The sequence below is a fragment of the Ornithorhynchus anatinus genome, chromosome 3, assembly GCF_004115215.2.
Source record: "Ornithorhynchus anatinus isolate Pmale09 chromosome 3, mOrnAna1.pri.v4, whole genome shotgun sequence".
Taxonomy (NCBI): Eukaryota; Metazoa; Chordata; class Mammalia; order Monotremata; family Ornithorhynchidae; genus Ornithorhynchus; species Ornithorhynchus anatinus.
In genome coordinates, this window is record NC_041730.1 from 93197993 (window position 1) to 93222232 (window position 24240).

The 24240-nt window shown below is 48.2% G+C and overlaps 1 protein-coding gene across 1 annotated transcript in view; it reads left to right on the top strand.

Moving 5' to 3' along the window:
• The window catches only part of GDNF (glial cell derived neurotrophic factor), a 57091-nt gene that overhangs the window by 9194 nt on the left and 23657 nt on the right, over positions 1–24240 (top strand). The window contains exon 2 of the mRNA XM_007672235.4: positions 8021–8119. Coding sequence (XP_007670425.1) covers positions 8047–8119 — 73 coding nt within the window. The 5' untranslated portion in view covers positions 8021–8046. The remainder of the gene's footprint in view (positions 1–8020; positions 8120–24240) is intronic.

Below are 24240 nucleotides of genomic sequence, written 5' to 3' on the forward strand. Positions count from 1 at the left end.
ACTGTTCTAAGCACTGCGGGGGAGAGACAACGTAATCAGGTTGGGCTCCGCCGTGGGGCTCACAGTCTCAATCCCCATTTTACAGATGAAGTCACTGAGGCCTGGAGAAGTGACTTGCCCCAGATCACACGGGAGACGTCCTCCATCTCCCCCCCTCCTCCCGGATCGGAGCAGCAGTGCGGCCTAGTGGATAGAGCCCGGGCCTGGGAGTCACAGGACGTGGGTTCTAATCCCTCCTCCACCACTTGTCAGCTCGGTGACCTTGGGCCAGTCACTTTCACTTCTCTGGTCCTCAGTTCCCTCATCCGTAAAATGGGGATGGAGACTGCGAGCCGCGCGTGGGACAACCTGCTTACCTCGTAACTGCCCCAGCGCTTAGAACGGTGCACGTAGTAAGCGCTTAACACATACCATTATTATAAACAGTGCTCAGCGCTTAGAACAGTGCTTGGCACATAGTAAGGGCTTAATAAATACCATTATTATAAACAGTGTTCAGCGGTTAGAACGGTGGTCAGCGCTTAGAACAGTGCTTGGCGCATAGTAAGCGCTTAAATACCATTATTATAAACGGTGTTCAGCGCTTAGAAGAACAGTGCTTGGCACATAGTAAGCGCTTAACAAATACCATTATTATAAACAGTGCTCAGCGCTTAGAACAGTGCTTGGCATATAGTAAGGGCTTAACAAATACCATTCTTACCAACAGTGCTCAGCGCTTAGGACAGTGCTCAGTGCTTGGCACATAGTAAGCGCTTAACAAATATCATTCTTACCAACAGTGCTCAGCGCTTAGAACAGTGCACAGCGCTTAGAACAGTGCTTGGCATATAGTAAGGGCTTAACAGATACCATTCTTACCAACAGTGCTCAGCGCTTAGAACAGTGCTCAGTGCTTGGCACATAGTAAGAGCCCGGGAGTCAGAGGTCATGGGTTCGAATCCCGCCTCTGCCACTTGTCAGCTGTGTGACTGTGGGCAAGTCACTTCACTTCTCTGGGCCTCAGTTCCCTCATCTGTAAAATGGGGATGGAGACTCTGAGCTTCACGTGGGACCACCTGATGACCCTGTATCTCACCCAGCGCTTAGAACAGCGCTCTGCACATAGTAAGCGCTTAACAAATACCAACCTTATTAGTAGTAGTAGTAAGGGCTTAACAAATACCGTTATTATAAACAGTGCTCAGCGCTTAGAGCAGTGCTCAGGGCTTAGAACGGTGCTTGGCATATAGTAAGGGCTTAACAAATACCATTCTTACAAACAGTGCTCAGCGCTTAGAACAGTGCTTGGCACATAGTAAGAACTTAACTAATACCATTATCATTATTATTCTCTGGGCCTCAGTTCTCTCACCTGTCAAATGGGGATGGAGACTGGGGGCCCCAAGCGGGACAGGGACAATGTTCAACCCGATTTCCTTGCACCCGCCCCGGCGCTTAGTACAGTGCCTGGCACGAGAAGCAGCGTGGCTCAGTGGAAAGAGCCCGGGCTTGGGAGTCAGAGGTCATGGGTTCGAATCCCGGCTCTGGCCCTTGTCAGCTGGGTGACTGTGGGCAAGTCACTTCACTTCTCTGTGCCTCAGTTCCCTCATCTGGAAAACGGGGATTAACTGTGAGCCTCACGGGGGACAACCTGATTACCCTGGATCTCCCCCCGCGCTTAGAACAGCGCTCTGCACAGAGTAAGCGCTTAACAAATAGCTGGGCCTCTGTGGCCTCGTCTGTAAAATGGGGATTGAGACCGTGAGCCCCAGGTGGGACAAACTGATCACCTTGTTTCTCCCCCAGTGCTTAGCACATAGTAAGCTTCATTGTTATATATAGTAAGTACTTAAAGAAATACTCGAATTATTATCCGGCCTGGAGGAGGCTGTGAGAGAGAAGGGAGGGAGGACAGACAGAGCCAGAGACCCAGAGAGAGGGGGCAGAAGGAGAGACAGAAGAGAAGAGAGATTTGGGGGGTAGAAGACAGCGCTCAGACCGTCATCTGCAATAATAATAATAATAGTATTTGTTAAGCGCTTACTAGGTGCCAAGCACTGTTCTAAGCGCCAGTCCCCTCCTCCCAACCCCCCTTGATTGTGCTAAATTTCCGAAGGCTCGGGGCCCTTTCCCTTCCCGGCCAAGAAACCCCAAGGTCACCAAATGACCCCCTCCCCGGGCTGTGCTCCCTGGGCTCCCTGGGCTCCCTGGGCTCTACGCTCCTCATGCTCCCTGCTCAGTGCTCTCCGTCCTCCCCGTGCCCTAACAGTGTTGGTATTTGTTAAGCGCTTACTATGTGCCGAGCACTGTTCTAAGCGCTGGGGTAGACCCAGGGGAATCAGGCTGTCCCACGTGGGGCTCACAGTCTTAATCCCCATTTTCCAGATGAGGCAACTGAGGCCCAGAGAAGTGAAGTGACTTGCCCACAGTCACCCGGCTGACAAGCGGCAGAGCCGGGATTCGAACTCATGACCTCTGACTCCGAAGCCCGGGCTCTTTCCACTGAGCCACGCTGTGCCCTGTGCTCCGTGCTCTTCGTGCTCCCTGCTCAGTGCTCTCCGTCCTCCCTGTGCCCTGGGCTCCCCGCTCTTCGTGCTCACTGCTCTCTGCACAATGCTCCCCGCTCCCTGTGCTCCGTGCTCTTCGTGCTCCCTGCTCGGTACTCCCCGTGCTCCCCGCTCCCTGTGCTCCTCCTGCTCACTGCTCAGTGCTCTCTGCTCAGTGCTCTCCGCTCATTGCTCCCCATGCTCCCCGCTCCCTGTGCTCACTGCTCAGTGCTCTCCGCTCATTGCTCCCCCTGCTCCCTAACTCCCCGTGCTCCGTGTTCCCCGTGCTCCCTGCTCCTCGTGCTCCCCGCTCCGTCCTCCCCACCGCCCGCGCTCCTCTTCCACAGAAGAGGAGCAGCGCGGCTCAGTGGAAAGAGCCCGGGCTTGGGAGTCAGGGGTCATGGGTTCGAATCCCGCCTCCGCCCTTTGCCAGCTGGGTGACTGTGGGCAAGTCACTTCCCTGGCCTCAGTTCCCTCATCTGTAAAATGGGGATGAAGACTGTGAGCCCCCAACCTGATCACCTTGTATGGCTCCAGCGCTTGGCACATAGTAAGAGCTTAACAAATACCACCATTATTATTATTATTATTCTCGTGCTCCCTGCTCAATGCTCCCTGCTCGGTGCTCTCAGTGCTCCCCGTGCTGTCCCGGCCCCCGCGGGCTCCCCGCCGAGTCCTGCCGCTCAGGGGGTCGGAGCGGGGACAGGAAAGGACAGACACGTTTGGGAAGGAGGGGCCTATACACATACACACATACAGAGACACACACAGACACCCACGGAGACAGACACAGATACACACACAGACACAGATACACACAAAGACACACAGAGACACACAGATACAGACCCCACACCCGTACACAAAGGCACAGACGCACATCCATACACACAGACACGCATACCCACGGAGACACACACACTCACAGACAGACACCCCCCCACCCTCCCACCCCTCTACGTCCCCTAGGCCGGAGCGGGCCCTTTTTCCAAGCCGGCCCGCCCTCAGCCGGGTTTGGGGGCGTTCTCTCCTCAATTCAGCTCCCCGGGGCACTGATCTTCCCCCCCGGCATCAGCCCCAGTCCCTGCCACAACCCCTTCCCCAGCATGGACACGGGGTTTTCAGCAGCAGCAGCAGCAGCATCACGGTATCTGTTCAGCGCTTACTCTGGGCCGGGCACTGTACTAAGCGCTGGGGGGGAGCCGAGCAAATCGGGCTGGACACGGTCCCTGTGGGGCTCACCGTCTCCACCCCCGTTTTACAGATGAGGTCACCGAGGCCCAGAGAAGTGGAGTGACTTGCCCTAGGTCACACGGCAGACAAGGGGCAGAGGCCGGATTAGAATCTGACTCCCAAGCCTATGCTCTTGCCCCTCGGACTAGTGCCAGGAGCCTGGGGTCGGGGACCACCCGGCCTGCTGTGTGTCCTCGGGCAAGCTGGGCAACCTCTCCGAGCCCTAGTTTCCTCCTGGGCGAAAGGGAGAGAGAACCCTCCTGGCTCCATCTCAGAGTGGGAAGGAGAAAACGATGCGAAGGTTTTGGAGCTCATACTTCGAAGATGTGATTATCAGGGGGATTCTCCCCCCTCCGCCCTCCCGGCCCCCCGGCTTCCTCCTCCCCTGAGCTGATGGAGCGCGGGAGCAAAGCCCGCGGCCCACCCGCCCGACCCACGGACCTGGGCTCTGAGGGATGGGATGGGCAGGCTGGACGGGGAGGATGGCGGGGATGGACGGGAGTGGATAATAATAATAATAATAATACTACGGGTATTTCTTAAATGCTTAATATGTGCCAGGCAGTGTACTAAGCGCTAGGCGGAAGGGATGGCGGGGATGGACAGAGGGGACAGTAGGGATAGACAGAGGGGACGGCGGGGATGGACGGAGGGGATGATAATAATAACAATAATAATAATAATAATAATGCTATTTGTAAAGCACTTGGAAAGGGGGGACACAAACACAGAGACACACACAGACACACAGATACACACACACTCACACACACAGACACCCACTCACCCCTTCACTTGTGCCAGGCTCTGTACTGAGTGCCGGGCAGAGGGGATGGCGGGGATGGCCAGAATGGACGACGGGGATAGACGAAGGGGCTGGATGGTAGGGATGGAAGGGAGGGGTGATAATAATAACGGTATTTGTTAAGCATTGACTCTGTGCCAGACACTGTACTAAGCGCTGGGCGCAGGTAACAGCGGGGATGGTTGGAGGAGATGGTAGGGATGGACAGATGGGATGGCGGGAATGGGCGGAAGTGCACCCTAAATGGCCCCACTTGACATGATTCCTGCCTCTGCGGGTGGGGCGGGATTTGCCCGGGAGGACCTGCACCCGTTTTTAAAGTAAAATTTTAGCTTTCGATCTCCCTCCCTCCCCAAGGTGCTGCACAGGGTAATAAAAATAATAATGATCATAATGGTATTTGTAAAGAACTTACTATGGGCCAAGCACTGTTCTCAGCGCTGGGGAAGATACAAGATAATCGGGTTGTCCCCTGAGGGGCTCACAGTCTTAATCCCCATGTTACAGACGAGATAATGGAGGCACAGAGAAGTGAAGTGGCTTGCCCAAAGTCATCCAGCAGACAAGACTCTGACTCCCAAGGCCGGACTCTTTCCGCTAAGCGAGATGGGAAGGATGCTGGAAGGGTGGGAAAAGAGGGAGCGGCACCAGGGAGACATTTATTGGGAGAAAGAGAGAGAGAGAGAGATGGGGAGAAAGAGAGTGTGGCAAGGGGCACATGTATGTGTAGGTGTGTAGCAGCATGGCTCAGTGGAAAGACCTCGGGCTTGGGAGTCAGAGGTCATGGGTTCGAATCCTGGCTCCACCACTTGTCAGCTGTGTGACTGTGGGCAAGTCGCTTCACTTCTTTGTGCCTCACTTACCTCATCTGTAACATGGGGATGAAGACTGTGAGCCTCACGTGGGACAACCCGATGACCCTGTATCTACCCCAGCGCTTAGAACAGTGCTCTGCACATAGTAAGCGCTTAACAAATACCAACATTACTATTATTATTAGAGAGGGGTGGGAAAAACTTTGGGCTAAGCACTTGTCTGTTGGGGAGCCACGACGGACCTTGCCCTCTCCAGCCAAGCTGGGGAACTAAAGAAGTCAAATCCACATGGGGAGGATGGAGGCCCAGATGTGGGCAGTGTCCACCTACTCTCTTATTGCAATATGGTACTCTCCCAAGCGCTTAGTACAGTGCTCTGCACAGAATAAGTGCTCAAATAAATAAGAACGATTGGTCGATTGATTGATTGAGAGAAAAGAGGTTGCTTGGAAAGGGAAGGTGAATGAACAGGGGAAGGTGGTGGATGAGGGAAGAGGGTAAAGGAGGGCCAGGAAGAGGAGAGGGAGACTGGCCCTCAGACTGGCCTGAGGGAGTGAGGTTTCAAAAGGACAACAAGCTGGGCTGGAGGGAGGAGCCATCCAGGTTGAGACCCAAACCTGAGGGGGTTGGGGGGGTGTGTGTGTGGCTTTGTGTGTGTTTGTGTTGTGGGGAGACGCAACAGTATGAAAGAGTGGTGGAACTCTGTCCTGGAACAGGAAAGGAAAGCAGGTTCTGCCACCAATCAATCAATGGTACTTACTGAGCGCTTATTCTGTTCGGAGCACCGTACTAAGTGCTAGGGAAAGTTCAACAGAGTCGGTAGACACGTTCCCTGCCCATAAGGAGCTTCCAGTCCAGAAGGGGAGGCGGACATTAAAATAAATGTGTCGTGGGCCTGAGGATGGTTCAAGGGTTACAGATCCAAGGGCACAGATGAAACAGGAGGGTGAAGGAGTAAGGGAAATGAGGGCTTAATGGGGGAAGGCCTCTTGGAGGAGATTAGATTTTAATAAGATTTTGAAGGTGGGGAGAGTGGTGGTTTGTTCGACGTGAAGTGCGGAGGGAGTTCCAGGCCAGAGGCAGAATGTGGGAAAGGGGTCAGTGGTGATAAATGTGAGATCAAGGTAGAGCGACATGGACTCCCACTAGAGAAAGTGTATGGACTGGGCTGAGGTAGGAAATCAGCAAAGTAAGCTAAGAGGGGGCGAGCTGATTGGGTGCTTTTCTATTTGATGTGGAGATGGATGGGCAACCACTGGAGGTTCTTGAGGAGGGTGGAGAAGTGGACTGAGTGTTTTTTTTAGAAAAATGATGTGGGCCCCAGAGTGCAGTATGATCTGGAGTGGGAAGAGGCAGGATGGGGTAAGGTCAGTGAGGAGCCCGATGGAGAAGCCAAGACAGAATAGGATAAGTGCTTGGATCTGCATAATATAGCAATTTGGATGGAGAGGAAAGGGCAGATTTTAGTGATGCTGTGAAGGTACAACGGGCGGGATTTGGTGACAGGCTGAATATGTGGGTTGCATGAGAGAGATGGGTCGAGGCTAATGCCAAGATTGAGGGCTTGTGAGACAGGGAGGATGGTGGTGCTGTCTACAGGGACGGGAAACACAATGGGAGGAGATGCAGATGCATCGTTTGGAGCTGGGGGTCCGTGGAGAAGATGACCGAGGCCCAGCCAGCAAGGCCCAGACGACAAGGTCCCTAGTATTGTGTCCATCACCGGTCCCTGTTTTGGAAATTTTTTTAATGCTATTCGTTAAGGGCTTACTCTGTGTGTCAAGCACCGTTTTAAGCCCTGGGCTTGTTGTGATTAATCAGGTTGGACACAGTCCCTGTCCCACATGGGGCTCACAGCCTACTTAGGAGGGAGAACAGGTTAGGGAAACTGAGACACAGAGCAGTTTAGTGACTTCACACAGCAGGCTCTAGACTGTAAGCTCATTGTGGGCAGGGGATGTGTCTATTTATTGCTGTACTGTATTCTCCCAAGCACTTAGTACTGTGCTCTGCACACAACAAGCGCTCAACAAATACAATTGAATGAATGTATGAATGAATGCATTGGCAGAGCTGGCATTAAAACCCAGGTCCTCTGACCGCCAAGGCCCGTGCTCTTTCCACTAGGCCACACTGCTCCTCAGAATGTTTTTGGGGAGACCATGGGGAGGTGCCTAAGCCAAGTGCAGTGGGCGGAGGGAGCACTGTGAAGCCAGGGATGTCGGTGCCAGGAGAGGAGAAATTGGGGAGTCTGGAGGACTTGGGGAGGGGGGTGGGAGCCTGCAGCTTGTAGAGCCGTCTAGTGCAAAGATCTCGGGGTCGGGGACGACCGGCCTGCGGTGTGTCCTCGGGCAAGCTGTGCCACCTCTCTGAGCCATAGTTCCCTCCTCTCTGAAACGGGGAGGGGCTCGCCTCACCCTATCTCAGAGGCCTGTCGGGAAGGAGAAAACAATGCAAAGGTTTTGGAGCTCATAGAAGCACTGGATACTTTCAAGACATAACTGTCAGGGGAGGAGGAGGACAGCTGGGCTGGGGAGGGGAAAGCGGGGAGGAAGACCAAGACCAGGGATCCAGCCACCGCTAACCCTCTCTCTCTCTCCCCCGCTACCCCGACCTCTCCCCACTCCTCGTCCGTGCAGGTGCCACCGCTGGACGGGGATCTAAGATGAAGTTATGGGATATTATGGCTGTCTGCCTGGTGCTGCTCCACACAGCGTCCACCTTCCCGCTGCCCGCCGGTAAGAAGCGCCCCGAGGGGCCCGAAGACGATCTGTCCCCCAGCCGCCTGGCTCCCTATGCTGTGAGAAGTGACTGTAAGAACCGTTCCCCAACCCCCGCCCCTCCACAGAGTCTCCACTTCCTGCCTTACTAATAGCCCACCGTGGGCCCGCCGCTAAACCCCGATTCCAGGACTGGCTCCCGCAGGTCCAGGGGAGCAGAGGGGGAGGAACGGGGGAACGGGAATCCAGAAAGGGGCTTGGGAAACTGCTGCAGGATGAGGCCCAGCTTCTGATTTTTAAGGCCCAGTTCCTCTCTTTGGAGAGCTAGCTGATTTTTTACTCAAATAAGGCACCCCTGGTGTTATATTTCCTCTATGGGTGTGTGAGTCGCTGGACATATTGGCCCATGGGGGACTCACGGTCCCTTCCACACTGGGCACATACTCACTCTGGACATATAAGCCCATGGGGGACCCACGGTCCTCACACGGGGCATCTACTCGGAGTGTCCTTTTGGAGGCTCACCAGTACTGGAAGAAGACTCAGACTGTCTTGCTGGTTGATTGCAGCCCTGGCGTGTTTTCATTTATTACTTCTGCTTTAGGCTTAGGACCTGTCCACTAGTTTCAAAAGTCACCTGAGAAGTTCTATACACCTATTTGTCATAGGACTAGGGCAGATCTTGAATATAGTTCAGCTGAAAATCCACCAAGATGTCCCTCCCTCAACCTCAGGCTCATTTCCCTCTCCCCTACTCCAACCGGCTTCACATTCTTCCGTCAGTCAGTCATATTTATTGAGCACTTACTGTGTGCACAACACTGTACTAAGCAGTTGGGGGAGTGCAATGAAGATGCACACGTTCCCTTCCCACAGTGAGCTTACAACTAATAATAATAATTGTGGTATTCATTAAGTGCTTACTATGTTCCAAGCACTGTACTAAGTACTGGGGTGGATACAAGCAAAGCGGGTTGGACACAGTCCCTGTCCCACGTGGGGCTCACAGTCTCAATCCCCATTTTACAGATGAGGTGACTGAGGAGTGAAATAACTTGCCCAAGGTCACGCAGCAGACAAGGGGTGGAGCTGGGATTAGAACCCATGACCTTCTGACTCCCCGGCCCGTGCGCTAACCACTACCCCACGCTGCTTCTCTCCAGCTTCAGTGCCTCCCTTTTCAGTCCCAGTGAAGCCCACCGGCTGTACCACACCTCCATCGACTCAACTTCTACCGAGGCTTGGGCTAGGAATAGACAAAGAACCCATCTCATGGCCTCCTAGCCAGCCCCTTCAACAGCGTGGCCTAATGGAAAGAGCATGGGCCTGGGGGTCAGAAAGACCTGGGTTCTAATGGTCGCTCCACCACTTGTCTGCTGTATGACCTTCGACAAGTCACTCAAATTCTCTGGGCCTCAGTTATGTCACGCATAAAATAGGGATTAAGAATGTGAGTCCCATGTGGGACATGAAGCGTGTCCAAACATTAGCCTGAATCTCCCCCAGCACTCAGTGCCTGGCACATAGTAAGCACTTAACAAATACCATTTTTAAAAAAAAACATAGTGGGAAGGAGAGTTCATGCTGTGTGAGGGGAAACAAGGTGATGGAGAGGGATCAGGATTTGGTTAAAAGACATATCTGGTTATAGAAAACCTGATTAAAGGACACAAACTGGTTAAGATCTGATGCCCTCCTTTTGCTCTGTTTCAGGACATTGCAATGGATAAGGGGCAATGGATAGAGGTTAGTCTCCGATTAGAAAGGTGAAACCCAAAGAATTGGATTAGGATTTTTTTCTTTTCATAGATTCAGTGGTATCTGGACACCTACTGTGTGCAGAGCACTGTACTAAGCATTTGGGTCGGTACAGCAGAAGTCAAAAAATTGGGGCCTCCCTCAGAGTTTATCATCCTCTCCCATAATTACTCTGCTTATTATGAAATAGCCATCGTTCACAGGCTCTTCCTCTAAAAGTCAAATATGATCATAACCCCAACGGAGGCAGGCTGAGAACTCTTTTCACGAGTGTGGAAATGGAAAATTATAGCCATCAAAGAACATGTGACCCAAGCTGGAATCTGCTTATGAAAGGGGACGCCTAAGGAATATGCCTAACCAAAACCCCTGCGTCGTCTTCCCAGAAGGTTCCAGGAATCAATCAGTGGTATTTATTAAGCCCTTACCGTGTGCAGAGCACTGTACTAAGCACTTGGGAAAATACAACATTCGGAGCACATTCCCAGCCCACAGAAAGCTTGCAGTCCAGAAAGTGGGAAAGCTCTGTACATAGCATACGATAAATCAACAGAAGTAGGTTCATTAAAGGTGGAAAATGACCTAGCAAGGAAAAGAGTAACATTGTTAACACCTTGGAATTGAAATACTTCCCTTCTAGGAGGCAGTGCAAACTCGTTTTTGAAAACGAGGGCGATTCCGGGGACCGGGCTCTTGGTTTAGTTAGATTGAACAGTGTCTCTGCCTGTTGCCAAATTGTACTTTCCAAGCGCTTAGTACTGTGCTCTGAACACAGTAAGTGCTCAATAAATACGATTGAATGAATGAATTGAATGAATGCTCATCGCCTCTCTGCATCCATTCGCTTGCTGTGTTTTCAACTGTGTGAATCAGTCAACCATCAATAATTTATTGTGCATCTTCTTGAGCACATGACTATAGCAAGTGCTTGGGATTCCCTTTAGACTGTAAATTTGTTATGGTCAGGGAACATGTCTGTTAATTCCGTTGTCTTGTACTCTCCCAAGTCCTCAGTACAGTGCTCTTCACATAATAAACGCTTAATAAATGACTGACCTTGATTGGCAGTACAGTCATTCAATTAATGATATTTACTGAATGCTGTACTAAACACCTGGGAAAGTACAATACAGTTGAGTTGGTAGACATGATCCCTGCCCACAAGTCTACAGAGGGAGATGGATATTAAAATAGGGGCCTCTCAGGATCACGCCTAGAGAGTTTCCAGTACTCTACCAGTCTCGGCTACGAGACTGAGAGTCAAGCAAAGGCCTACCCATTCCATTCCTAGCTTGGCCAGTGGCTAGCGAGTGGAAGGCAACCTGCTACAAAGCAAAACTCCCCTGTGCTGGGCAGCAGCGGCATAGGGAAGAGTTGAGGGCAGAGACTCAGGTTTACTGTGCTGAAAGAAGGCAACTGTAAACCGCTTCCATATTTTTACCAGGAAAATTCTCTGGATCCACTACCAGAACTATTGCAGATGGAGGTGGGGCGTTCTGGGAGTGATGTGACCACGGAATCGCTAAGGGTCGGAGACGACTCGACGGCATAAGACAAGATAAACGGGGAAATAGTAGAATATAAGGATGTGTACACAAGTGCTGCAGGGCTGAGGTGAATATCAAAGTTCTCAAAGGGTTCTCAGCTAAGTGACTAGTTAACGCAGAGTGGAGGGAAGATAGGGGCTTAGTCAGGAAGCCCTCATGGAGGAGATGTGATTTTAGGAGGGTTTTGAAAGTGGGGAGAGTGTCTGATATCAAAGGGGAGGGAATTCCAGGTCCGAGGAGAACGTTGGCCGTTGGATAGACGAACTTGAGAAAGAGGCAGGTATTAGAGGAGTAGAGTGTGAGGATTGGGTTGTTGTAGCAGAGCAGCGAGGAAGGAGCAGACAAGGTGACTGACTGCTTTAAAGACGACAATAAGGAGTTTCTGTTTGATGTAGAGGTGGATGGGCAATTACTGGAGGTTTTTGAGGAGTGGGGAGTTACGGATTGAATGTTTTTTCAGAAAAATGATCCAGACAGCAGAGTGAAGAATGGACAGGAGAGGGGAGAGACAGTTCAACAGAAGTAAGGAGAAGCAATGTGGCCCAGTGGATACAGCACGGGCCTGGGAGTCAGAAGGATCTGAGTTCTAATCCCCGATCTGCCCCTTGTCCACTGTGTGACCTTGGGCAAATCATTTAACTTCCCCGTGCTTCAGGTCCCTCCTCTGTAAAACGGGATTAAGACTGTGAGCCATATGTGGGCAGACGGAGTCCAACCTGATTAACTTATATCTACCCCAGCGTTTAGTACAGTGCCTGACACGTAGTAAGTGCTTAACAAATGCCATCAAAAAAAAACCCAGCAAGAGACCATGCTCCTGCCCTCAAGGAATTTACAATCTAATGATGACGACAGGCAGATGCAAACTTTACAAACAGTGGAAACAGGAAGGAGAACAAGGACATCACTGGTATAACCAGAATGTGGGGGATAAAACAGATGAATAGATAAGCAGGGTATAACAAAAAGACATGTAACTCACTACGTTCTAACAAGGCCAAACTCTAAGAACCAAGAATGAATGTGAATACACAACTGCTGGCTTGGCTGTTGGGTTAATGCAACTTGTGGCAGTGGAATTAAGTTAGGAAAGTCTTCCTGGAGGAGGTTGGCTCTTAGAAGTTCTTTGAAAACCAACATCAAATACAGAAGAGACTTACTTCTCAACCAGTCAGGTCACTCCAAACCATTCCAGAGACAGACAGGCAGACAGACAGCCCATAACATAGGAGAGAACTCCATGGCGGGGGTAGGGGTGATTGACCCCTCATATTTCCAGGTAGAAGGGATGAGAGATCATTTTCTTACCTGCATCTCTTCAGGCTAGACGCCCAGACTTGCTCAAACAATCAATCAGTCAATCAGTGATATTTATTGAGCACTTACTACCAAGTGTTTGGGAGAGTAGAAAACAACAGAATTAGCAGGCAAACTCCTTGCCCACAATGAACTCACTACAGGTCTGAAAGTGTTCAATCAATCTGTTACTGATTTGTACATTCCAAGCGCTTAGTACAGTGCTCTGCACATAGTAAGCGCTCAATAAATACTATTGAATGAATGAAAACAAGACATTCTGATTAACTCTGTGAAACCCACCTGCCCTTCCCAAATCCCACCCAATTTGCTCCTCTGCAAAAAAAAAAAACATCAGTCCCCTGGCCACTTCTCCTCCCACTATTCCAGCTCTGAAGATAAACAGTTGGTACCCGGGGCAAAGAAAGGTTATAAAAGGCTTTCCGGAAGTTTGAACTGACACAAAATTTAGCATCTCATATTTTTTCCTCAGGAAAAATGAATGAAATGAATTTTTTCCTTAAAGTAACCCAGAGAAAGAAACTCCCCCAAACAATCTGTGGTATTTACTGAGCACCTTCAGTGGGCTTCGTGCTGTACTAGACGCTTGGAAGAGTTTACCAGAAGCAAGAGACAATTAAGTCTCTCGCCACAGGAGATTTACAATCCCCGGAGAGGAAATTGAAAGGCATTTTAACATGCTAAGCTAAAATGACTTTATTCCAGACATGCTGAAGAAAGAAGTCTGTCCTTGTAGAAAGCATAGGAAACACCAATGTGCTCACTAAGAGATTTTTTCAAGTGTGCGAGCAATTAACAACTCGCATATGACTTTGGGCTCAGAGAAGCTGATTAATGTTCACATCATAAGCTGTTAGTCCTTTCTGGAAGCATCATGTTCCAGTGGAGAGTGAATGCTAATGACAAGACTTTTTCCAATTACTTTCAAATGCTGATAATGGGCCTTTCTAAAATGCATTCCCATTTTGGCTAAAGGATCCATGGCACTTAAAATGCCACCGAAAACCAACACATACAGGTAACAGTAATAATTATGGCATTAATTTAACACTTATTATGTGCCAGGCACTATACTCAGCACTGGGGGGATACAAGCAAATCAGGTTGGACACAGGTCCTGTCCCATGTGGGGTTCACAATCTCAATACCCATTTTACAGCCAAGATAACCGAGGCCCCAAGAAGTGAAGTGACTTGCCAAAGGTTATACATCAGACAAGTGGCAGAGCGTGGATTAGAACCCATGACCTCCTGACTCCTAGTCCCATGCTCTATCCACTACACCGTGCTGCTTCTCAAATAAATTGGCACTGATCCCAGTGTCGTGATGTTCACCTCACCCTCACGCTTATAGTGGAGATGGGATGTGTTCTGCTGAGATAAACCCAGAAGAACTATAGCCCTATTCCCAGGTTTGCCTCTTTAAAGTGAATTATTCTCCCCCTCTCCTCATTTTTCCACCTCTGCATGCAGTCACTCAGCCATCTTTTCCCCTGCAGTCATGCATGGGTTACAATCTTCCCATCAACATCATCTCCAAACTTCGAAAGAACACATACAGTTAGGCTTACAGTTCAGTACTAACTTGCTTACCTGATGATGTCTTGTACTTTAAGTAAAAGGTGTTGTAGTTTACTGCCAAGATTTGGCAATTAAAGAACTGATTGTCCAGCTGGTAAATTACCTAGGCTCTTTGATTCTCTTAGTGCTTAGTACAGTACCTGGCACACAGTAAGCACTCAACAAATACCATAATTATAATTATTTTTTAAGAGTATTTGTTAAGCCCTTACTGTGTCCGGCATTATATTAAGCACTGGAGTAGATAAAAACTAATCAGGACAGAGGGCTCACAGTCTTAATCCCCATTTTACAGATAAGGTAATGCAGATAAAGATAAGTGACTTACCCAAGGTCACAGAGCAGACAGATGGCTGGGCTGAGCTTAAACTCAGGTCCTCTGACTCCCGGGCCTGTGATCTTTTCACTAGTTCCCGCTGCTTCTCTCTGTCCTTCCTGCTTCCTGCTTTTCTGTTTGTTAAGCTCCTTTTCCCAAGCCTGAGCAGGGAGAAAGGATGAAATTCAAAGCTGTCCCTTTACTAGTTTTTAGATTCTGGGTGTAAGGGGAATTAAAAAGACAATTACTTAAATCAGATTTGGGGGCATCTGGATTTTAAGTGTACATAGATTCCCCCCGGATTATTTATTTCACGTGTTGAGAAAATTATCTGCGATTATGTTCAAGTCCTCTAAATTACGTGATGACGCTAAGTGCCCTGGATCCTTCTGCAAAAACGTGTTGCCTTAGGTAGTCATGGTATTTATTAAGTGCTTATTATATGCCCACCTCTGTAATAATAATGATGATAATATAATAGTATTCTTGATAATAATAATAATAATTTGGGTATTTGTCAAGCGCTTTTCCAAATGCTAGAGTCGATACAGAATAATCAGGTCAGACATAGTCCCTGTCCCACACAGGGGGAATCAAAGTCTAAGTAAGAGATAGAACGGGTATTGAATCTTCATTTTGCAGGTGAGGAAACTGAGGCAAGTGGTGAACAGAAATTAGAATCCAGGTCTGCTGACTCCTGGGCCTGTGCTCTTTCCAATAGGCCATCCTGCTCTATGCTAAATTCTGGGGTATTCATTCATTCAATAGTATTTATTGAGCGCTTACTATGTGCAGAGCACTGTACTAAGAGCTTGGAATGAACAAGTCGGCAACAGATAGAGACGGTCCCTGCCGTTTGACGGGCTTACGGTCTAATCGGGGGAGACGGACAGACGAGAACGATGGCGATAAATAGAGTCGAGGGGAAGAACATCTCGTAAAAACAATGGCAACTAAATAGAATCGAGGCGATGTACAATTCATTAACAAAATAAATAGGGTAATGGAAATATATACAGTCGAGCGGATGAGTACAGTGCTGTGGGGATGGGAAGGGAGAGGTGGAGGAGCAGAGGGAAAGGGGGAAAAGAGGGTTTAGCTGCGGAGAGGTAAAGGGGGGGTGGCAGAGGGAGTAGAGGGAGAAGAGGAGCTCAGTCTGATGCGCATACAACAGATCAGAGAGTCATTGTCTTACCTGGGGCTCGATTGCTTGGGACCGGACTTCATTGGTCTTTAAGAGGTAAATCCATCCTTCAGTTCTAAGATGGCACTGCTGATTGTGAGACTGTAGCCGTGACGTGGTGGTCTCTAAGAAACTCTTTCACACTGCGGCCATGAAAATGTAGGAGAACATCTTTGCCGTCTCCTTGCTAATTTTCTTGTCTAGTAGTACCGCTGCCTCCGCAAGAGACTATAAGCTCATAGTGGTTAGATAATGTGTCTGTTTATCGTTGAATTGTACACTCCCAAGCACTTAGTACAGTGCTCTTCACACAGTAAGCACTTAATAAATACGATTGAATGAATGAATGAACAAAGTCAGACAGGCTGTCTAATTTTCTTAAGACTTGCTCTTGGAAAGCAAAGCAGGGGAAATAGGTGTAATATTTGCTTTAGTAGGACTTTTGCCTACATCATCCTTAGAAAGGGCATAGATGGAGGGCGATTTCCTAAAAAATGGGAGAATTAGCTAAATGTAAATGAGAGAAATAACAGGGGGTGATGGGCAGGGATTGAAGCTGGTTAATATTTTCATTTCAAATCAAAATTTGATTTGGATAGTAAATTAGAGATCTTCCCTCTTCATCCTGTCTACACCAGGAAAGGGCATTTCTTCCCAACTACTTGTTTTATTCTACAGAGGGAAAACCTTACTCAGGAGAGTTGTAACAATTGCTTGGGCTCATCTCTAAGAACTCCTCCAGAGATCCTGAAATCAGCACATTCCTCTGACTAGCAAAGAGGTTCTTGGTCTTTTCCACATCCCCCTTCCCCGCTGCTGTTCTCCCATCCCAAGTGGCCTCAAGGTTGAGCCTCTTGTCCAGGGAGGTCCGGTGGTGGAACCACGAGGAAGTCAGAGATACCAGTTTCTTGGGATGATCAGGGGCACCATACTAGAAGCGGGCTCAGATCCCTGCAGTCTTGTCTGGCTCTCTAGGCTCTGCTGCAGTTAGGTGAACAATGCTGCATTGTGCCTTTTGTATGGTATTTGTTAAGCATTTACTATGTGTACTAAGCAGTGGGGTGGATAAAAGGTAATCAGGTTGGACACCGTCCATGTCCCACAGGGGGCTTACAGTCTTAATCCTCATGTTATAGATGAGGTAACTGAGGCACAGAGAAGTTAAGGGACTTGCCTAAGATCACACAGCAGACAAGTGGCAGAGCCGGGATTAGAATCCAGGTCCTTTTTAATGGTATTTGTTAAGTGCTTACTATGTGTCAACCACTGTTCTAAGCACTGGGGTAGATACAAGTTTATCAGGTTGGTCATAGTTCCTGCCCCAAATGGGGCTCACAGTCTAAGTAGGAGGGAGTAGGATTTAATTCCCATTTTACACTTGAGGAAACTGAGGCACAGAGATGTTAAGTGACTTGCCCAAGAACACGCAGCAAGCAACTGGCAGAGCTGGAATTAGAATCCAAGTCCCTTGACTCCCAGGACCATGCTGTATCCACTAGGTCACGCTACTTTTCGTGATATATGTCTTGGGAAATTACTTGTCACCGACCCTCTGTCACTGAATGAAAAGTGAAGCTGAGAACCTGATGGCCAACAGTCCCAGCACCATCTCCCCAGATTCTGTTTCATTTTTCCAAATGGCCGTCTGACATAATACAAGTGAGCAGATGACACCTTAGCAGGGAAGCAGCTGTGTCCAACGTCTTGGAAGATTGCATCTGAATTCTGACCCACTGTTCATACCCTATCCCCTGTGAGGAACTTGCTCCCTCTTTGATTCCACCAGACCACAACACCCCCCATATTCAAAGGTTCCTGAAAAATTAAGCTTTCCCTGATTAATTTCCACTCTCTTAGATTGTGTGAATCCAACGGCCACTCTCAGTACTTTCAATCAATGGTAGTTATCGTTTAGACTGTGAGCCCGTTGTTGGGCAGGGATTGTCTCTATCTGTTGCTGAATTGTACATTCCAAGCGCTTAGTACAGTGCTCTGCACATAGCAAGCGCCCAATAAATACAATTGAATGAATGAATGGATCGAATGCTTACTGTGTGCAGACCACTGTACTGAGCACTTGGAAGAGTACAATGCATAAGAGTCGGTAGACACATTCCCTTCCCACAATGAGCTTACAGTCCTAGACGGGGAGATATATTAATTATAAAAAAATTAATTGCAGATATATACCTAAGGCCTGTGGGGCTGAGGGTAAGATAAATAACAAGTGCTTAAAGGATACAGATCCAAGTGCATAAACGATGCGGGAGGAAGCAGGAGTCAGGGAAACAAAGGTTTAATCTGGGAAACCCTCTTGGAGGAGATGAGACCTTAATTAGTCTTTGAAGGTGGAAAGGGTGGTCATCTGAAATATACGAGGGAAGGATATTCCAGGCTAGAGACAGGATGTGGGAAAGCGGTCAGTGGCAAGATAGACAAGATCGAAGCACAGTGAGCAAGACGGAGCTAGGGGAGTGAAGTGTGCAATCCGGGCTGCAGCAGATTAATGAGGTAAGATAGGAGGGGGCTAGCTGATTGAGTGCTTCCAAAATGGTGGTAAGAAGTTTCTGTGTGATGCAGAAGTGGCTGGGCAACCAGTGGATGTTTCTGTGGAATGAGGAGATGTGAACTGAACATTTTCTTGGAAACAACAATCCGGGCAGCAGAGTGAAGTATGGACTGGAGTGGGATGGGAGGGAGGGAGGTCAGTGAGGAGGCTGATGCGGTAGTCAAGGCAGGATAAGCCAAGTGCTTCGATCTACATAGAGGCAGTTTGGGTGGAGAGAAGAGGGTGCATTTTAGTGATAAGGTGAAGGTGAAATTGGCAGGATTTGGTGACAGGTTGAATTTATGAGAGCGATAAATCAAGGATAATAATATATCTACTTATTTATACATCGATCCATCTTTCATTCATTCAATAGTATTTACTGAACACTTACTAAGTGCAGAGCACTATACTAAGCGATTGGAACATACAATTGGGCAACGTAGAGACGACCTCTGCCCATTGATGAGCTTACAGTCTAACTGGGGGAGACAGAGGGACAAAAACAAAACAAATTAATCACGATAAATAGAATCAAGGGGATGTATGCCTCATTAACAAAATAAATAGGGTAGTAAAAATATATATAAATGAGCACAGTGCTGAGGGGAGGGGAAGGGAGAGAAGAGGAGCAGAGGGAAAGGGGGGAAAGGGGGCTTAGCTGAGGGGAGGTGAAGGGGGCGCAGAGAGGGAGCAGAGGGAATCTCATACTCCATATCTTCCCATACTCCAGTTGTAGCCGTGTTTTTCCTCCCACTCCCATCATATCCGAACCTTTTCTATCTGCCTGTCTCCCCCATTTGATCATAAATCCCTCTAGGGAAGGGACCATGGGCTTTCTTTTATATTCTCCCAAACACTTAATACAGTGTTCTGCCCAGAGCAGGTATTCAATCAAAACTACTAACCAATTGTATCCAAAAACACCACTGAAAAATTCAACAAATAATTTAAAAAAATACACTGATGAAGTTGAGTAGGAACATTAAAGCTAAGCCACCTTCTACATAATCGAGATGGAAAATAACTGTCTAAGCTTAATATTGGGCTCCAAGATGGAGGGATTGTTGGAAGATTGGGGGAGGGTTCAGAAGAGAGCCTCAGAGATAATGAAGAAGTCAGAAAGAATCGTGAAGTAAGGGAACAGGAATGGGGATTGTCCAGCACGGAGAGAAGGGAGGGCCAATTTCATAATTACCTGAAAGTACTGCAAGGACTGGGTCACCCTCCAGGATGGGAACCAGTTATTCTCTGTTGCCAGTATAGGCATAACAAACAGAAGATAAGGCTAAGTTTCAGTGGAAGGGATTTAAGGTAAATCAGAGGAAGAATTTCGTTAGTGTGAGTACACACAGAAGTTGTGGACTCTCGGGGCACCTATTGTACAGAATACTGTAATAATAATAAAAATAATAATTTTGGTACTCGTTAAATGCTTACTGTGTGCCAAGCACTGTTCTGAGCACAGGGGTAGATACAAGTTAAATAGGTTGGACACCTTTCCCTTCACATAATGGGTCTCACACTCTTAATCCCCTTTTTACAGATGAGGAAACTGAAGCGTAGAGAAGTTAAGTGATTTGCCCAAGGTCACACTGCAGACATGTAGCAGAGTCAGGATCAGAACCCGTGACCTTAGGACTCCCACGCCCGTGCTCTATCCACTAAACCATCCTGCTTCCGAACCTAATGCGTGCAGTGTGCTGTATTGAGTCCCTACTGTGCATAGAGCAATACGAGTCAAAGACCTCTCCCCTGCCCTCAAGGAACTTACGCGCTAACGAGAAGTTTGCAATTGTTGTGTCAAAATCTTAAGATGAGGGATATTTGGGATGGTTTAGCTGTGGTCTGTCTCAAGGCAGGAGGATGGGCTTATTGGATGCTCAACTTTCCTCCCTGCCTTACGATTATACGTAAATTAACTAACAGTTAAAACCCTGGTGAAACAGGAAAGCACTTTGCAAGAAATATGATTCTCGGTTTTCTTCCCTTCCCTCTCTTGGTCCATTTGTTCCTTTTTTCATACTCCTCTCAGCTTCTTCAACTACCCTGAGCTCCCTCGACGAGCCCCTCAAGTATCGGTGTCTGTGTCTAATTCCCACATCTATTCCCTTTCCCAGCTCTTATTGCACTCATTAAGCACTTAGCAAATATTATTATTATTATTACTACTACTAATACTTCTACCTTCTGACACCTTTCCCTCCTTCAGTCACCCTAAGCCCCTCTCTTGGGTCTGCTCATCTCATACTGAGTTAAGGTTAGATGCCTATTAATGGTCTTCCCTTCAGCTCCTCATGCATGCTCATGAGGGGAGAGGAGGGGGTAATAATAATAATAATAATAATAATTTTGGTATTTAAGCGCTTACTTTGTGCCAAGCACTGTTCTAAGCACTGGGTAGATACAAGGTAAATAGGTTGTCCCACATGGGGCTCACAGTCTTAATCCCCATTTTACAGATGAGGTAACTGAGGCACAGAGAAGTTGTGACTTGCCCAAAGTTACCTAGCTGATAAGGGGCAGAGGCAGGATTAGAACCCACGCCCTCTGACTCCCAAGCCCGTGCTCTTTCCCCTGAGCCATGCTAGATTCTGGCTTGCGTCTCCTGAGTTTTATAGAAGCTTTAGAAGCTTTTTCTATAGAAGTTCTACTTGTATAGAGGCAGTCTGGCCTAGTAGATAGAGCATAGCCCTGGGAATCAGAAGGACCTGGGTTCTAATCCCGGCTCCACCATGTGTCTGCTGTGTGACCTGGGACCAGTCACTTCACTTCTCTGAGCCTCAGTTACCTCATCGGTAAAATGGGGATTAAGACTGGGAGCTCCATAATAATAATAAAAATAATAATAATAATGGTATTTGCGAAGAACTTATTATGTGCCAGGCACCGTACTAAGCACTGGGGTGGATACAAGCAAATTGAGTTGGACACAGTTCCTGTCCCACTTGGGGCTCACAGTCTCAATCCCCATTTTACAGTTAAAATAACTGAGGCCCAGAGAAGTGAAGTGAGTTGCCCAAAGGTCACACGGCAGACTATTGGCGGAGCCGGGATTAGAACTCACGACCTTCTGACTCCTAGGCCCATGCTCTATCCACTATGCCATGCTACTTAATAATAATAATAATAATAATAATGTTGGTATTTGTTAAGCGCTTACTATGTGCCGAGCACTGTTCTAAGCGCTGGGGTAGACATAGGGGAATCAGGTTGTCCCACGTGGGGCTCACAGTCTTAATCCCCATTTTACAGATGAGGGAACTGAGGCATAGAGAAGTTAAGTGACTTGCCCACAGTCACACAGCCGACAAGTGGCAGAGCTGGGATTCGAACTCATGAGCCCTGACTCCAAAGCCCGTGCTCTTTCCACTGAGCTACTTCTGTCCCACATGCGATGGGAACAGTGTCCAACCTCATTAACTTGTATCTACTCCAGGACTTAGACCAGTGCGTGACACATAGTAAGCGCTTAACATATACCATCATTATTATCATTATTGTTAGATGTGACCGAGCTTTAACGGCGTTAGAGATCTGGAAGTGACCGGTGCAGCATCCACAGTGACTGAGTGCCCGTGGAGGGCAGGCTTCAGTGCGAGCTCTCACGCTATTTGTCATTTTCCTTCACCAAACCTCTTCATTTCATTTTCACAGTCCCTTAGCTCTGACAGCAATAGAACTTTGTTTACAGCCAGGGCATTTTCTTAAAAAGGAAAAAGAGCGTAGCGGGTGCTTGGGCTGAGAAGCCCCAGGGCATTTATGATATTTGTGTTATTTTGAACGAGCTCGAAGAGTAACTGCTCTGGTTCAGCAAACTTTGTAGAGTGACAGATCCCTGTGGAGGACAAGAATAGGATCTTGATATACTTTTAATATGAAAACACAGTGCCTGACCTCAAAACCATTATTCCCGTGGGGTCCGCAACAGGTGAACTTTGTGGTTGCTGCGGTGATCCCGGCCTAAAAGACATGTCATGACAATTGATCCCGGTTTATTGGCTTAGTTTGGCTTAGTACAGTGTTCTGCACACAGTAAATGCTTAATAAATACTATTATATTATACTATTAGAGAAGCAGCATGGCCTAGTGGCAAGAGCACAGGCTTGGGAGTCAGAGGATGTGGGTTCTAGTCCTGACTCTGCCACTTGTCTGCCCTGAGACCTTGGGCAAGTCACTTGACTTCTCAGTGCTCAGTTACCTCATCTGGAAAATGGGGATTAAGACTGTGAGCCCTATTTGGGACAACCTGACTATCTTGTATCTACCCCAGCGCTTAGAACAGTGCTTGGCACTTAGTAAGCACTTAACAAATACCATAATTATTATTATTATTATTACTACTAGGCCTTGAAGCGCTAAGACAGTCTGTTCATAAGCCTCTATGTTCGGCTTCCATCTGGTCTGTTAGTTCACACATTTGATGTCTCAAGTCTGGGGCTGTTGGATGACCCTGCCTTTCTTCTCCCCACCATGTCCTCAGCCTAGTCACTGTTGCTGAATTGAGCTCATGTAGGCCACTACTGGGGCTAGGGAGCAAGAGAATGCTAAGTGTGAGTGGCTCCATTTCAATTATTAGTAATTAGAATTAATTAGGCACTATTTTTTGCCGTGTCATCATAGTTTCACTTTTGCCTCTCTGTGCTAGCACTGTTTTGCCTTGGGCTTCTTGACTGGGAGTCAGAGGATCTTTTATTTTGATGGTGTTTGTTAAGTGCTTACTTTGGCCAGGCACTGTATTAAGAGCCAGGGTAGATACAAGATAATCAGGTCGGACACAGTCCATGTTCCACATGGAGCTCACAGTCTTATTGCCCATTTTTCAGATGAGGGAACTGAGCAGAGAAGTTAAGTGACTTGCCCAAGATCACACAGTGGACAGGCGGAGGAGCCGGGATTAGAACCCATGTCCCCTGACTCCCAGGCCCGTGCTTTTCTACTAGGCCATGCTCTTCCCATTGACCTAGTTTCTAATCCCAATTCCACCATTCCCCTGCTGTGCGACCTCGGGGAAATCACTGAAATCCACGTCTCAGTTTTCTCATCTATAAAATGGGGAGTCAATATTTGTTCTCCCTCCTATTTTGATTGTGAGCTTCAGGGACTGTGTCCAATATCTTGTATCTACTCCAGAGTTTTAGAACAGTGCTTGGCACATAGTAAGCGCTTAACAAGTACCATAATTATTAACCCCTGACCACTTAGCCCTGAAACCTCTGGGGCAGGAGAAGCCTCAACTTCACATCTTCCGTGGTAACGGGCCTCTCTGCTCCCTTGGAGTGACTTCGGCTCCCTCCTTTTGCCTTCTCAAAGGCATTATTGGTATCGATGCACCCGCATTTCTCCCTTCTCCCCTGCTCCCTGTAACAATCCCCACAGCATTCTGCTCACTGGCTCACTGGGGAAAGAGGGACTCACACTTTCCTTTCCAACCAGGCTCCCTTGCAAGTGGAAACAATAATAGGAGAGTAAGTTATTTCCCCCTCTCAAGGTCGCACCCGGAAAGTTTCCAGTACCCTACCAGTCTCTATTACAGGAGGGAGAGTCAAGCAGAGGCATATCCGTTCCACAGCTTGGTCAGGGGCTAGCGAGTGGAAGGCAATCTGCTACAAGTCAAAACTCACCTGTGCTAGGCAACAGAGGCAGGGGAGAGAGTTGAGGGCGGAGACCCAAGTTTACAGCACAGAAAGAGACAATGGTAAACCACTTATATAATTTTCACCAAGAAAACTCTCTGGATCCACTACCAGAACGACTGCAGATGGAGGTGGGGCGTTCTGGGAGAGACGTGTCCATGGCATCGCTATGGGTCGGAGACGACTCGATGGCCGAAGACAAGTTTCTTTCAGGATTATCATCATCATCATCATCATTATTATTTCTAACATT